Source organism: Carya illinoinensis, chromosome 5 (genome assembly GCF_018687715.1).
Source record: "Carya illinoinensis cultivar Pawnee chromosome 5, C.illinoinensisPawnee_v1, whole genome shotgun sequence".
In the NCBI taxonomy this organism is placed as follows: Eukaryota; Viridiplantae; Streptophyta; class Magnoliopsida; order Fagales; family Juglandaceae; genus Carya; species Carya illinoinensis.
The window spans coordinates 4,012,295-4,029,722 of NC_056756.1; the positions used below are offsets into that span (position 1 = coordinate 4,012,295).

Genomic DNA, 17,428 nt, shown 5'->3' on the forward strand with positions numbered 1-17,428 from the left:
AGTGCTTTGGAAACCAGAAGTCAATACCTTTTTCCAGTATCCACCCCACAGACAAAAGTCTATAGTAACAAACGCTGCCTCAAGTTTTAAGGCTTTAAACGCAGCATTAGGAAACCTTCACACATAATTAAAACTGATTTTTCGACTGTTAGTGCAGTGTCCAGACAACAAACAAATCTCAAAAATCAAATCTTGTAGCCGTTTCCTTTTAGCATTGATTGCAACATACAAATTTACAAAGAGTAATATCCGTTCCGGATTGGAGAAATTGGGACCTTTTTTCTGTTCAAATTTCGAGTCATTTAATATTTATGTCTGCTCAATAAAAAGAGACAGTCATTTATGTCTGGCATAGCATGCTGTCATGAATATTTGACACGTGTACAAACAGCCTTCATTGCACCGACTGCTGTGCCCCGTAGGGCGCAGTGGCGCACCCCTATACTTTAGCTAGAACGTTCTGTATCCTCGTAAAATTGGTGCGCTTTCTTTCTCCCCTTCCTTGACTACAATCTTCCTTTTCTTTGCGCTGTCAAAGACTCTCGTCATTATATTCCCACTTCCCCCCACTTCCCTTATTTAATGCAACCCCCCACGGTTCCACATTCCAACATTCTCCCAACTCCCATCTCCAATCTCTCCAAGAAGCCATCTCTCTCTCTCTCTCTGTGAAAAGCAAAAATGGCAGCAAAGCTAAGCCTTTCTCTAGTTATGTGTGTGTTGGCCATCTGGGCCTTCGATTTTGCGCAAGGTGCGTCCTCACAACACGCCCCAGCGCCGTCCGTGGACTGTTCCAGCCTGATCTTGAACATGGCTGACTGCTTGTCCTTCGTCTCCGAAGGTAGCACCACAACTAAGCCAGAGGGAAATTGTTGCGTTGGCCTCAAGACTGTGCTCAAGGCTGATGCAGCCTGCCTCTGTGAGGCCTTCAAGAGCAGTGCTTCTCTTGGTGTGGTCTTGAATGTCACCAAGGCTATGGCCCTTCCCGCTGCTTGCAAAGTCTCTGCTCCCGCTGCCGCTAACTGCGCACGTCAGTGACTTTTAGGATACTCCACTTCTAAATTTCCTTTATTTTCCTCCTCCTTTTTTTCCTGAGGTTGCTTTTCAGAAACATTCTCCTAACGGTTTTTTTTTCCTTCCCTCAGATCAACTTCTTGTTTTTATTTCTCTTGGAGATTTTAGTGTTTAACTATTTGAGGACTGAGCTTGACTCTTGATATAAAGTTTTGCCATTTGTACGGAATTTTTCGTTTTTATGGGAAATCTTCTGTGGAAGAAATTGGAATTACAATTGCTGTCGTCGTCTGTGTAATTATCATATTTGTCTTGACACTTGAGTTTGTGTTTGGATTCACTATTTGATTATGTGGGGTTTTCTTGTTTTGCAGTGTCTTTGACTCCTGCTGCTGCTCCCGGTATGTTTTGATCCTGATCTTGACCGACCCTACCGTAATTTTTTCCTGCATATTTACCCTGATCTTTATCTAAAAATAAAAATTATATTCAGTTTTTACTTCCTGGTAAAATTATTAATGTCAATTTGCTTGTTTGATGCTAATCTAAAAGGTGAAAAAACAAACGCAAAATTGAAATTATTCAGTTGTTTATCAGTGGCATTCTGATTTGGACAAAGTTTTCCTCGAAAGAATTGGAGCAAATTCTTCCCAGGTCTCTAACCCGTTGTTGAGACGTGACGAGTGTCCCGTCACTTCTAAAAAGAAATGTGATTGTTGATCTGATTTGGATTAACAAAAATTTGATTTGCAATTATTTTGCTTATTATTTTTTTGCACGTTTTATTGATATGATTGATTGTGTATTAAAAAAAATTGATCCAGTCTATCATATCAGTAGAGTATGAAGAGAGTACGCAACAGTGACTATACGTAGCATTACTCTTGAATTAATTATAGATTTGGTTATAGTTATTATATCTAAAGAATGGACATTACAGATTTTGTTTTCATGCGAAAGAACAAACGAAAAAAGCAATTTAAAGGACATTATTTAGCCCACTCAATCCATGTGCTACCCACCAAGCAAGATTACATGCCTCTACCCCATACAATAGGCCCTACTGATCATTGAATATTCAAATGAGTGAATTCCATAATTTTGTATCTGGATATTGAGCTTTTCATCCTGACGTTAAAGATCTAATGCGATAGCTTTTGTCCAGCTGCTGGGTTGCATAACTTTTTCTGTATTTGCTTTGACATACGGGGTTATTTTCGTAGTCATCAGCATTGTTACGGACTCTTCATGTTATAAGCATGGATGGAAGTTTGTGGAATTCTTATTGACATTCTTTTTCTGAATCAGATTTGAAATTTAAATACTGCCTTTGCAGTTTGTAGGATCTGTGTTCTAGATTCTGTTTGCAGTCTTGACAACTTTCCTTATTTCTAGTATCCTGTCTCTATGTCCCATGAGTTATGATCGGGTGTACTTATGTAGATTTTCTTTCCTTAGGAAATCTCTGTTGGTCCCCTGTGACACCCCTTTGCGCAGCTAAACTGATAAGATACCGTAAAATGTGTCATAAACGGATACAATAGCCATTTTAAAATGTGTCATAAACGGATACAATAGCCATTTTAAAATGTGTCATAAACGGATACAATAGCCATTCTGTTGTTTGGGGACCAACATGACATTGCAGGGACTTCAATTTTAAATCTTAGGAGTATGGATGGAAGAGCTGGTGGTGCAATTGGTTTTTGAACTTATTTCGAATCTCACTACCATATGTATTGGTTGTGGTTTCAGGTCTCTCACCGGAAGTTTCTCCAGTTTCAGTTGCTGTCCCTCCCGAGGCCACTACTGGAGAGAATGAGATAGCACCATCTCCAGCTCCAGGGAGCTCCGATTCTTCAGTGCTCGCAATTTCAGTCGGATCCCTACTTGTTGGCTTAGTGGTTGCATCATTTTCTAGTTTCTGAGCAGCTGCCAGTGTCAATTTTGTGAGAGCCAGAAGAAGAGATGATCCGAGGGAGAATTGTCATGTTTATCTAAAATTTACTTATTGAGATTGTGTACGAGGGTTAGCTTTCCGCTTATGGAGTGGTGACTAAAGTAGATAGAATTCATTTTGTGAACCACTTGAGTTGAAACCTGCTTCAAAGTTTGGATTATTTCTGACAGTATTAATGTGTCATACCCATTTTTTTTTTATCATGCCTGTTCTTTGAACACAAACACAGACGCGCACCGGCACAGCACGAAAGATGGTATCCTTCATGCTCTGCTGGTTTGGCTACACAGACACGGATTAGAAGAAGAATTTTTAAGTTTTCAAGTATGATGTTGGTGGTGTTGCAAACAAACCAAGCCGAGATCTTTATTTTATGTGCAAATAGAACTTTCGTACGTTTTCTTTTCCAGTTGTTTAGGTGAATTCTCTATTATTAAAGCCCATCATGCCAACAACGCCCATGCTAAAGATGAAAATGAATCGTTCAAATCCTTATTTAAGTGCAGGAGCCTTCGACAGCTTGAGCTAGCTAGCCTTAGGTGGCCTCGATTGTTGGATCAGAATTTGTCAAACCCAAGCTCAAAGTAAGCTAAGTATAAAATGGCATTGGGCCACACAATCGATTTGCAAGCTGCCTTAGTAAAAAGTGGATTGACCCGAAATGTTTGCATGGCCCAAACCTAACACATATGAACCGGCTCAAAATACCATCCCTAGATATTCTCTGAGCTGCTGCTTAATTTCATAACAAGTTCCTTGAAAGAATGGATGCAAGAGCCAATGATTTCATCTAACTTTTCTTATGAAAAATATTAATTTTTAACATTCATGCCTCACATGCATAGGTTGTATCGGTCAACGACTGAGGGCTTATGGGTTTTGACTATGGGTGAATTCGGTCCGGTCAGTCCGTAGGGAGATTTACGGACCGGACCGGACCGGACTAATTCGGTCTAGGGTTTTCCCACCCTGGACCGGACCGAAATGCACTAAGCGCCGGTCCGGTCCGGTCCGGTTAGTCCAAATATGGGCCATGTGGCCCATCGGCCCAACAGTGAAATCACATTAATATTTTATTTAATTTCAAGTCAAAAAATACCTAAAAAAAAAAGATTTGAATGCAAAATAAAATTAAGCATAAAAAGAAAATTATCTATATACAATAAATTTGAATAAAAGATTTTACAAGGAAAAAAATAAGAAAAATTAAAAAAGACCCATAAATTGCAAAAGAACCATGACTTAATGTCTAAATTAATGACTTGCAAAGGACCCAAGACTTCATTAAAACCTCAAGAGCACCACTTTTACATCCAAAAATAAAAAATCCAACAATTCATGTCAAATCCTCACATACAAGCAATATTTTATATCAAATGATATTTAATACATCTAATTATATGCCAACTAAACATCCATATTTCAAAAGAAAAAGAAAAAAGTTGAAGAGTACATCTAATTCTTAACTAAACATCCAACTAAACATGCCAACTAAACATCCAAAAGTTCATATAAAAGGGAAAAAAAAATAAGAAACCAAAAAAAGTTAAGCAAATAACACAAAAAATATTACAATTTACAATCCTTGCATCTAGGCTTCTAGCCATAATAACTAATAAAGTGATATTATGAAGTACAAATGACTAAATAATAACTAATACAAATAACAAATAACATAGATTTGATCTCTAAATGGCAAATACTTGATCTCGTCAAAGCTTTCATCACCAAACGAAATACTGCCAAATAGGACACAAAAGTTCAATGAGAGACAATACAAAATTAAAACTAAATTGAACAAGTCACAATTGAATAAAATAATCTGAAATTTTAAAGAAAAGAATTCAAGTTTTCACCTCATGAATTTGCATTAGATGTAGACATTGTATTTGACGACTCCATAGAATTTTCACCCTCCTGAGCAAGTGTTATACAATAAAGGAAAAAAAAAGTCACAATTTATATAAATTTTCACTATATATATAGATCATAAAAGTTATAAATGAAGTAAATAATAAACATACCCATATCCAACTGCCTTTCAAAATCCCCCACATCATCCATTATAGTTCTAAGGCTGATTGGAGTAGATGAAGAACGAAGCCAATTTTGTGTACAAATGAGGCCCTCAACCATCATTGGAGATAAACTACTTCGAAAAGGATCAAGAACACGACCCGCCGTGCTAAAGCAAGATTCAGAGGCAACTGTAAAGACTGGTATTGCAAGTACATCGCGTGCAATTTTTGAAAGCACACGATATCTAAATGAGTTAACCTTCCACCAAACTAGAATGTCAAAACTTGCACTGTCTGTCTCACACTTTTTATCTAGGTATCTATCAACCTCTGACTTACTTTCAAGAGAGTCCTCTGACTGCAACCGCTGCTTAAATATGGTCATTCTTTGTGCACGAACATCTACGCCTGTACTTGCACCATCTTCACTAGTAAGATGTACATTTTCATGTGATAAACTTCTAGGCTCCTGTTGTTGTTGTAAAGAGTTGCTCACTTCTTCATTTGCAAAGTATGCCTCATACATGCGGGTTAAAGTATTCTTCACTTCACAACTCAAATCAACTGCTTTTGTGGGATCATGGGCATACATCCATTCCAATTCAAAGTCAAGATATCGCATCTTGTACCGAGGATCAAGAAGAATCCCAACAAACAACAACATATTCATATTATTCAAGCTGCCCCAATATTTGTTAATTTTTTTTTTTTTCATATTTGTGGCCATTGATCCCATCACAAGGTTTTGATTTTGACACTCCAAATCAATTGCATCGGATATTGTAGCTAACTCCGGAAAAAAAGAGTTACAAGTCGCATACAAACCCCCCGAAAAGCGTAAAGTTGCATCATGAAATAGTTTAATAAACTTTACAAACAACCTTGCCTTCTCCCAATCAATATTATTGGGAGGCCCCCAACTTTTTTGACGTTCTCCTATTCACTACTTGCTCCACATCGTCCTCATCATCCTCATCATCATCTCCAATACTAGTAAGGAAAGTCGAATCTTCTTCTTCCAACCGTTCAAACGCTCTTCGAAATTTTAAAACTCTATCTAGCATAAGATAGGTGGAGTTCCACCTAGTCGGTACATCTAAACAAATGTCACTTTTGCACGTAATTTCTTCTAATTGTATACATTTTTTAAACATACTCCACCTTTGAGGTGAGGATTTCACATATTTTACAACACCTCTCACCTTCGCAATAGACTCATCAAATTCCCTCAACCCCTCACGAACAATTAAGTTTAAGATGTGGGCACAGCATCGAACATGCAAGAATTCATGTTCCAAAATAGTATCCTTCCTATACTTGATTTTTTTCTTTAAATAAGAAACTGCACCATTATTAGAACTTACATTATCAAGTGTGATAGCAAGATATTTTGGTCGCCCCCAATCATGCAAACACATCTCAATGGCCTTACCAAGTGTATCCCCTTTGTGATTCTCAACCAAACAAAAAGAAAGAATCCTCTTGTGTAGATTCCAATTATCATCAATAAAGTGTGCAGTAAGACACATATAATTGAGATTTTGTATGGATGTCCATGTATCCGTAGTGAGGGAAATTCGTTGCCCTTGAAGAACATTTTTTAACTTATTTTTTTCCCTCATATACACACTAAAACAATCCTTTGCAACCGTAACACGGGATGGAATCGTTACCCACTTAGGGCAAATAGTAAGCATAAACTTCTTAAAACCCTCTCCTTCAACAAACCTAAAGGGTAACTCATCAAGAATTATCATCTCTGCTAAGCTTTGTCTACAAGCCTCAACACTAAAGGCTATAGACACAAGTTCCCCACTACCACTTCCTCCATCCGCCTTCCAAGTTAGGGTAGTTTGAGACTTATCCGTCCTATTAAAAGGACATTTCTTACATTATTTTTCAATATGATATTTCATGGACTTTGTACCGTTGGTCTTCGTATCACATGTATACGAATCAATACAATAATTACATTTAGCCCTAAGTTTACTTGGATCACCATTTGGTATTCTAGTAAAATGATCACAAACCATTGACCTATGTCTACCACTTACATTGGGTGCGGGTGGAGGTAGGGCTGTACCACTTTGTGTAGACATACTTGACTCTACATCATCTGTAGTAGAATCTTGAATCTGGTCCATCTGTAACAAAAATATACTAAAAGTCAGTAAATGAACTTGCATAAATGTTATTATTATATAAAAATATTAAATATTATAAACTGCACAAAAAAAAAATCTGAATATGGCCTAAAGTCAGAATATAAACTTAGGGAAATAGCAAATTTGCTAAATAATAATAATAATAATAAAAAACAGTTTGCTGTCAAAGCCGTGTGGTTAAGCATATGGGTTTCTATTGATTTTTTCTTTAGTTCCTGGCTTCCCATGCTTACTACTAGCAAAAGTATGAATCTGGAGATTTTTAATAATTGATCATGGATAGGGTCAAGAAATTATAGTCCAAAAATATTCAATAGTCAATACACTGATTTTTTGCAAACACATGTTTCCCCTCTGTTGCTCATTTTGTAAAACTAGTATTACAGGGCAAGCTTTTCGGATTGCATAGCCCAAACAATATATAAATTAAGAATACCTCTAATTGCATGCTACAGTGATACCATTAATATAATAAAACAATCACAGCTTTATATCTCAACATGAAGAAAATAGGATGATTTCAAAAAATAAAAAAACATGAAGAAAATAGTAAAATACGGTAAATACCTAACCTAACCAAAAAATCAAACTACATTTGGAAATTAGAGGTATTTATTACCTTTAAAGGGAACTGGAAGGGTGCGAATCACCGTTTGGAGGGGTTGGACTGGCTAGTTTGTGGGAACTGGAAGGGTGCGACGGAAGGTGTAGGGTGCGACGAGAGGGGCTGTGATGGAAAGCTAAACTTTCGGAATGGTCCAATTGTCTTGCGACGGCGCCGTTTGCGATGGAAAGGGGCGAAGGTATGCGATGGAAGAGGGCAAATGGGTCGGCCGTCTGAGAGGTTAGGGCATCACTAGTGAGGGGAAATTGGGAATCGATAAGCTGAGAGGGGAAGAAGGCTTTGCCTTCCGTTTAGGGATAAAACGACGCCGTTTGGGGTTAAAATAACTCTAAACGGCGCCGTTTAACAGACCGGCTGGGTTTAAAAAAATAAACTGGGTTGTGAAATGGCGCCGTTTCATGCAACCCGATTTTAAAATTGGTTTCCACTGGACCTAAACGGCGCCAATTTACATTAAACGGCGCCGTTTTCTATAATGCATAATATATTCATCCAATTCTTTTATCTTCTTGGCATTTAAATTAAAAAATATTTAAATTAATATAATTAAAGTTAAGTAAACTAATTGATGTAATAATGTGGATTATTTCATTAACTCAAAAAATAATTAATTAAACTTATATTAATATATTAATTACTATTTTATTACTAACTTAGAGATATAGACTTATAGTATGTCAATGAATTAGTGAGCTATATTAAACTTATAGATGCAAATTTTTTTATATGATCATGAATCATAATTCATAGATGTAGATGTTAATAAACTATAATTAGTTAATGGTGAATTGGTGATAGGTTAGTTAATTGATATCATATATTAGTTCATTAAAATTTACATTAATATTTATAATTGCTTTATATTTAGTTATAAGTTACAACTTACAAGTTACAACTTAGGTATTTTACAAAAAATTTATCTACCAACTTTAATTAGATCATAGATGTAGTGTGGTCTTGTATATGTTAATAATTAATAGTAACATAGTTAATGGTGAATTGGTGATAGGTTACTTAATTGATATCATATATTAGTTAATTAAAATTTATAATTGATTTATATTTACAAAGTTACAAGTTACAACTTAGGTATAACTTGTTTATCTAATAACTTTAATCAGATCATAGATAATAGTTATATTAGTAATTAGTTAATTCACCTACTAATTAGTTAATGGTGAATTTAATCAATTGATAATAACTAATTGACATTAGTTAATTACTAGAACATTAATTTAAATTTAAAGTTTTATATTGTTAAACTTAATGGTAATATTTTAGATGAAATCTGCATAATTAATTATACAATTATTATATAAAATAATATATATAATATATTTAAAAATAACAATTTTCTATTCGGTCCGGTCCGGTCCAAAAAAGGCATGGATCGGGACTGGACCGAAAATCGAATTTAGATGATCTCTTGGACCGAGACCGACCGGCTCTAAGGCCAGTCCGGACTGGACCAAAACAGTCGGTTTTCCCAGTCCGGACCAACCGGCTTTCATCCCTAGTTTTGGCACTGTGTTCAGGGAATAGAAAGCTCGAGATTCTGGTTGGCCCTTGATGCATGACATTCAACAATAACAGAGTTTATTGTCGTTTCTTATAAATTAGAGGTTTTTATTTATTTATTTATATATATTTATATAGATGAACCGTCAATAAATATATATTTATATATATTTAAAATATTATTTTTTAATATTATTATTATTTTAAGATTTTAAAAAGTTAAATTATTTATTTTATATATATATAGTCTAGCATAGAATTAAGGCGAAGATCAGGAGTGATGCATGGGCAAGGCTCGAATTAATTTTGATTAATGAATGAAACAAAACTAATTTATTGAGAAATGAGGGCTTTGGAGAGATAAGGGAGAGTACGTGCGTGGGAGTTAAAATCAAACAATGACTTTTAATTCGTATGTATGAATTGACGTCCGACGACGTTGGTACTAAGTCCAACATTGAAAACAGGACAAGACGAGGTGCTGTCCAATGCTTGTATTTTTTTAATGATGGTGCGTCATGTATTCGTATATTTGAGCCCTATGAAAATGCATACGATCGAGATCCGTATTTTGTATGTGTGGTCATCCTGGACGACGTCGTCATCATCATCATTGTGAACAATGTATCTCACATCGGCGATTATATTAAGTACCTCATAAAACTGTTATCACATTCAACGACTAAAAAATAAAGAAGAGAGAGAGACGTGTGATTTTTTTATTTATTTAATTTATATATAGACAAGCTTCCGATAAGCTTCATTTCAAAGATCACGTACGGCAGGTAATTGATTAGAATAATAGCGTGGAGTAAGGGTCATCATGTCTCTTCCAAACAAACTATTTACTTTTTAATTAAAAAGACCTCTTAGATACACATATATATATATATATATACTAGTAAAGCAGCACGTGCGATGCACGTGTATCCAATTGATATTTTTCTTAAGTATAACAATTTAAAAATTTTTCAATTTAGTTATAAATAGATAGAATTTTATCTATATTTTAACAATTATTATTTTATTAATTGCTATATAATAAGTGGTGAGGTGCGTGAAGTGATGGCACTCTTGTCTGGTTCAATCTTATCCTTGATATAATTGTAGTGACAGCCAGTTGGCAACCCAACCTTATCGTATTTCCATTTTTTATTGTCCATGGCCATCATCATCAGCCAGCAAATCACATTTTCTCTTTTTATCATCTTGACCTTGCACAAGGCTGTTAGGCAATCCCAAATCCCTGATTTACTTTATCTCTGTGTGAGTGAATAACCATACTTACTACAAATATAGATTTGGTAAAATTAAAAAAAGGAAGGTTGAATAAATTGGTTGATTGATGTGGCAAGTAGCAGCGAGACTGGATTTGGATTGTTTTGATTACTCATTCGTCACCATATAAAAACCTCCATCAAACTCGTTGCTATGAGACAGTGATACATGAATTATCTGTACAAACACATGGGTCCCGTTATTTGGGGCCTCCATAAATTAGTTTGTCATTTTGTAGGGCCAAAAAGGAGACAAGATGGAAATTGTCAACACCTAATAAAGCGTATTGAATTTATGTTTAGTTAAAGTCTTTGAACTTGATTATTGAAAATTTAGAATAGAGATATATATCAGTCAGATCAACTTGAAAATGTCGTTTAATTAGTTTAGACATTAAAAATAGAGATGAATTTTTTTGTCAACATTTTTGTACAAACTATCACAAATCAATTACGGCTAAGAGAGATCTAGAGCATTGGTGGGATTAGTTGAGAATCGGTGAGAGTGGATTGTAAAAAAATATTTCCCAACTTTGAGATGGAAACATCGATATTACAAAAAGTTTGATTAAATAGGATTTAGTTGGATAGATCTTATTAAGTAATCATTTTATTAATAATAATAATGGAGTAGGATAGCAAAATGCAAAAAAGGAGAGAAGATGGAAATTGACAACACTTAATAAACCGTATTGAATTTATGTTTAGTTGAAGTCTTTGAACTTGATTATTGAAAATTTAGAATAGAGATATATATGTATAGAAAATTGGAAAATCAAGCAATAACTTCAAAATCATGTGTCTCATACCAACACAAAGCAAATGTTAATGCTCGTAGGGATAAATGCTCTTAGAGTTACAATGGCCGTTAGCTTTATGGTCAATGATTATAGTGAAAAGCAAGTTCATCTACTTTCTTTGAAAGAAATATGGAAAAGGTTAATATGATGTGGACTGGACATGATATTTATGTAAGTGGAGTAGGATAAGTAATTAATTAAGATCAATATTCATATTCTTTATTTTATTATATGATCTCTCAACATATGCTGACTTTAGTAACATAAAGTATTCTTTATTTAATAAAATCAGTCTTTCCTGTGCATTGCACATGTTGAAGACTAATGAGTACATCTTATGGTTGAGACCCCATGCCTCTAAATTTAATCCACTGCCCTGCCCCATTCACATCAGTAGCAATTTTTTCAGCCAAAACAAGTGCAATTCCAATAATCACTCGGAATTCATGTTAAATCATCATAAGCAAATTGAATTCCATATTTATGTACTATTATTTTCCACAAAAAATAAAAAATTAATTTTGGAAGAGTAACACTTTGCCCTCGTGGTCTAGTTGTGAAATGATCAAGCACATGTTGCAGTGATTGCCATAGATTCAGCCATGGGACTTGTGGTAGTAATTTCATCGGTACTGATAGACTTTCTGTCCACTTTGACAAGAAAATCATTGAAGCACTGGTCCAAGGTTATGAAAGTTTCATCAGGGTAGAGAATGCTCCATGCTTTCATTCTGATCACAGCTCTACTTCTGTCACGTGCTCAACAACCAAAAAGGACAGAGATGCTGGTTCACATGCTCAACTACCAATTCACTGAAAATTCTCCTCCAAAATACCTTTACAGCAACACCCATCCACTCTCTCAACCACAATGTCAACTTGCATGCGTGGGCCTACAAAATAAAATAAAAAAAATATGATAGTGACGTAATTGAAATAAATTCTTATCACAAAACGTGTGCTTGTGCTTATCTCATCGGACAGGATGTGTTATAGCACCAAGCACCAAAGCCACCTCCGTGGACAAGGACAAAACAGTTAGTGAAGAGTGGGGTCATCTCCATGACTTTCCTCACTTTTATTTTATTTTATGTTTTTTTTTTTCTTTTGTTCCCAATCGTCTTCACGAAGCCGCTGGATTTGCTGGTCTTTCACGCTGGAAACAGCATGGATGAGATGGAGGGTATCAGCGAGTCGTGGTGACCCACTCGTACGATACGTAGAGAGGGGATGCTTTGCCTGGGCTCAGAAGACAGAAACGGAGATTCCCTTCCAGTCGGCGACAATCTGGTGCATCGTGGTTACATCGTGCAAGTACATGGTCTCATAGAGGGCGAGAACCACCCTTTGATTACTGAAATCGGTTTCCTCCAGTTCGTCGAGTCCCTGTCAAGCATCAGAAAAGATTATGCAGGAAATTTAGGAGATAATAAAGAAATTAAAATCACAGAGAGTGGAGGAATCGATTTTGGTGGAGCTACTTCTCAATTCTCTCGTTAGAAACCATAGAGAGAAATTCAAATCGGAGTACATGGTCTCATAGAGGGCGAGAACCACCATTTGATTACTGAAATCGGTTTCCTCCAGTTCGTCGAGTCCCTGCCAAGCATCAGAAAAGATTATGCAAGAAATTTAGGAGATAATAAAGAAATTAAAATCACAGAGAGTGGAGGAATCGATTTTGGTGGAGCTGGTTCTCAGTTCTCTCGTTAGAAACCATCGATTTCAGCACTTCATTGCCTATTGTTTGCAGAGGGAGTGGATCTTGAGGCTTTGGTAAAGAGCTGGGTTCGTGAGCTTCAGAGAGAGAGAGAGAGAGAGAGAGGTTCAGCAAGAAAAAAGTAGAAAGAAAAAAGTAAGCAAAAAGACATGGAGTTGAAATTACCACGATCTTCAAGCCAATCGGAGTGATATTTTCCTTCTTCTGCAAACAAAAATCACAGATCATCAAATTCATAAACAAAATAATAAATAAATTCAAAAACAGAGAGAGAGAGAGAATAGAGGATGGGTCTGAGTTTAGAGAGAGAACTTGGGAGGAATACGAAAATGAGAATGAAAGATTTGTGTGGTCTGAAATTCTTTTGAATGACACAATCCCACTAAAGACCAAAACAGAAATAAAAGCAAACTGTCCGTAATTTTGGAATGAAGTTAAGGGTAAAATTGGAAATAAAAATATTAGACGAAAATACTGTAGCTCAAGCTATTGGCACTTATTAATATTAAGATATATATACTAGGAAACACAACGTCCTTTGGACGTTTGTGGGATTATAAATGTGGGTGTTAATCAAAGAAAATAATGAAAATAAAAAATTATATAACCTTTGACATTATGTTGATAAAATAAATATTAATAAAAAGAAATCTAAGAATTTTTATTGGACCAAAAAACCATAAGTGTTAAATGTTGTGGAGATATGCAATAGAAGTTTAAAATAATATGGTTAGACAACCTGCTATATCGTTTTGTAGAGTATGACAAGTATTACTACAATATTGATATATAAATTTTTATAGATATCCATTTGAGTTTTTTTTTTTAACACGTAAAAAATTTTTAAAAAACTCAACACTGGAAATATATATAATGGCACAAACCATAATACATTTTGACACTTCTAACTATCTCCAATAATAAAAAATACACTTCTGATACTATTGTAAATAATAACACTAACTATGTAGTTAGACTAAAACCTATACGATTAATGGATTCGTGAAAACTTATGGAGTTTTCACGAGATTCCTAAAACTAATAGAAATTTCACAATTGAATTTCTAGCGGGCTGTTACAATCTCCCCTCTTAAAAAAAAGATTTCGTCCTCGAAATCGAAGTAAGTAAGAAATAACAAGTTAAGGAATAGGTGTTGCTTACCAACCTGTTGTTTATTCCGTATATATCTAACTTTGAGATTATGTCATTTTTTTAACTCTCTTACTTTAACCATCAATTATATTATACTTCTTTCCACAAGGTTGGCCAAGTTGTATCGACATACTCTCCAAACCTAAACTTCAAGTAAATAATCTTCCGAAACTCTTTCTTAGAAAAACATAGGCAGTATTCTTTAAGTGTTCTTGTAAATACCATAGTTAGTAGAGAATTCATCAAAATTAAGCTGTTAACCTCTCTCTCTCTCTCTCTTGTTTTTTTTAACAAAAGCGGTGGCCCTCTGTTTTAGACCAGACAACTTTGATCCGTAGGATTTTTACAGGTCTTTTGTAGCTGTTAGACGCCGTATAGCTATGACACTACATTGCTCTTCTGTAGTTGTCAGGCGCCGCAGCTATGATACTACATTGCTCTTCTGTAGCTGTCAGGCACCGCATCTATGATACTATATCGCTCTTGTCTCTTATAGAGAAATGTTTCACGAGAGATGATTCATCATAATTTTCTCTATAAAAGAATTATTCAGTTCATCTTCTTTCGCATCTCATCTTCTTCACTTTTCTGAAATCAGTCTGCATTCTTACTCTGCAATCTCTTTCTGCTTTCTCATTTTGCAATGGCTCAACAATCTTCTCATTACCAATATATGAGGTATTCTGCACTTCGTTCACCAGTTGTTTCTGCTTCTTCCGTAGGTACTATAATGCAATCCAATAATGATCTGACTAATAAGTCAGATAATGAAATTATCTACGAGCTTGTGAGTCTCGGCACCCGATACTCATAAACCATTGTTGCATATTCTCAGCGACTACAATCCAGGACTGGTGGGGTTGACAAACTCCACGAAAATATTTCTATCCTTCAGCGGCTTCTTCTGGAGTCCAACATGAAGATAGAAGCACTAAAACGAGATAATAGAGATTTAAAATCTTTGCTTAAATCTTCTTTTCGAGCGGCTACTCCTTTAAATAGGAAAGACATACAGATTTTTGAAGAGTAAGAGCGTTTAAAGATTGAGGTAAAAAGTCTCAAATTTCTATAATTTTACTTCCAGATAATAAAATAATATTTAACAAATATTCATATTTGTGTTTTTATCTTCTGGTAGATATTTTATGTGCTCCATTTTATTTCTTTCAGAGATTTTCATATATAAGACATGATCCAATGACTCATATAAATATGCATTTAATCATACATATCCAAACTCTTGGTAATTTTCAAGTTAATAAAAACCTCAAGGAGTTTTACTGGTCTAGGACTAACTTATTTCTTTATAATCGCAACAATCAGTCCTCTTCCTAAGTGGTAAGCAACATCTCTTCTTTAACTTGCTATTTCTTACTTACTTCGATTTCGATGGATTTTATAGTGGGCTTTCCAAAGACCTCAGCTGGAAATAATACTATCTAGGTAATAGTTGATTGTTTGACGAGAAGTGGTCACTTCATACCCATCAAGAATACAGATTTTCTAAAAAGATTGACGAGAATTTATATAGCAGAGATTTTCAGATTGCATGGAGTGCCTAAGACGATCATGTCAGATAGAGACTCTCGTTTTAAGAGTCATATCCACAATTTTTGAATCCAGGTGAACATGCGAACCAATGAACAATCTCCTAAACAAGATTTAAACAAGGCAAAAGACAACGCAACAAATCACCATTTGAAAAGTTAAAATAAATCTCAAAATGGGAAAGAAAGAAATGTGACATATCAGAAAGAAATCTCAAAATAAATCTTAAATATTTGTAAAAACAAAGTTAGACCATTGGAAAAGTAAAATACATGTTAGAAAATAACCACACAAAATACATTGTGAGTAAACAATTCTAAAGTTCTAAATATCCAGAACAATATAATACCAAAACCAGACGTAACTACCATATTGAAATTAATAACCCAACAATAAAATCCAACAATTTCATGGGTCATTACACGTCCAATTCCACAAATTCCTTTACATACAAGTTAGTATCCTATTTATGTATATAATTATAACAGAGTTCAAAAGTAAACAAGCAAACTTAAAGTTTATATACAAGATAGTGTCTCATTTAAGTATATAATTATACATATATGAACTATACATACATGTCACTGTTCTATTTAAAGGTATAATAATAAAAGTGATAAGTTTAACAAAAAGATATTTAGAGTATATATAGCGTAGCTTAATTTATAGATTCGACAGAGAGAACATTGAGCTTGTTCTGTCGTAATTGTCCATATTGATTCATCTCTGCGCGCAAGTGTATAATCCATTCTTTTTCTAAAATTGCACTTGCAATGTTTGCTAAATATGGTAGGTGTTCCTGTAATAATGAAAAAATATAGAACATAATGTAATATGTTTTTTTGAATAAATTTATAAAGAGATTTATTACCTCGCCTGTGTGCTCTAATAGATGAACTGCTGTAAAATTCAGAATTTTTTCTGCCACCAATCCAAAGGCAACAACTGCTATGCATCCTGTATCATCTTCTATTTCCAAATATGCTCGAGAACTATAATTAATGAGAATATTATTATTGCATAATTTTTATAATTATTATTTTATATTTATTATGTAAAAAATGATAATTTAAAGTATTGAAATAAATTTTTTACCGTGGCTGTCCGATGCTCATATTTTTACAATTGTAACACGAGAACTTTTCATTATAATCATATCCAGTCGCTTTATTGCAGTTGACACAGGACATATAGTAGAACGGCTTATGCAAGTCGAGTAATAAAAATTTTACTTTAACTGTGAATGTTGATTTCTGCATTAAAAATAAAAAAATAAATTTCTAATATAAATGTAGCAATAAAGTGAATTTAAATAGAAAGAAATAATTTAGTTTTAAAAAAGAAAGTTATACCGTCATTGCCTCTGTAGAATCTAAAATTTCAGCAATTTCATAAATTTTTGTTATTGTCTGCATGACATTGCTTGAACTCGATCATGTTGATGTATTGAAACCCTTGGCAATGATTTCTTCTAGTAATGCATCATTTTGAATTGCCCTAAAAAATTATATTAATAATTAAAGCAATGTATGTAGTAAAAAAAAGTTACATTAATAATTAAAACGATGGTTGTAATAAAAAAAACAATAATATATGTTAAAATTATACGATATTATTTTATAATGAATGA

At 34.3% G+C, this 17,428-nt stretch overlaps 1 protein-coding gene and 1 long non-coding RNA gene across 2 annotated transcripts; one reads left to right on the forward strand and one right to left on the reverse strand.

The window, feature by feature from the left end:
* The first annotated feature begins 473 nt into the window (after positions 1-473).
* Positions 474-3,174, forward strand: LOC122311678 (non-specific lipid transfer protein GPI-anchored 31-like). The gene is made up of 3 exons (XM_043126315.1): positions 474-1,030; positions 1,389-1,415; positions 2,770-3,174. Exons 1-3 carry the CDS (start codon positions 682-684, stop codon positions 2,940-2,942), a joined length of 549 nt encoding a protein of 182 aa, XP_042982249.1. The 5' UTR covers positions 474-681; the 3' UTR covers positions 2,943-3,174.
* An 8,457-nt stretch (positions 3,175-11,631) lies between these two features.
* On the reverse strand, positions 11,632-13,508 carry LOC122311193. The gene is made up of 2 exons (XR_006242741.1): positions 13,263-13,508; positions 11,632-13,174 (listed from the first exon to the last, which is right to left on the reverse strand). It is a non-coding gene; the product is annotated as an uncharacterized LOC122311193 (long non-coding RNA).
* Between the last annotated feature and the right edge of the window lie 3,920 nt (positions 13,509-17,428).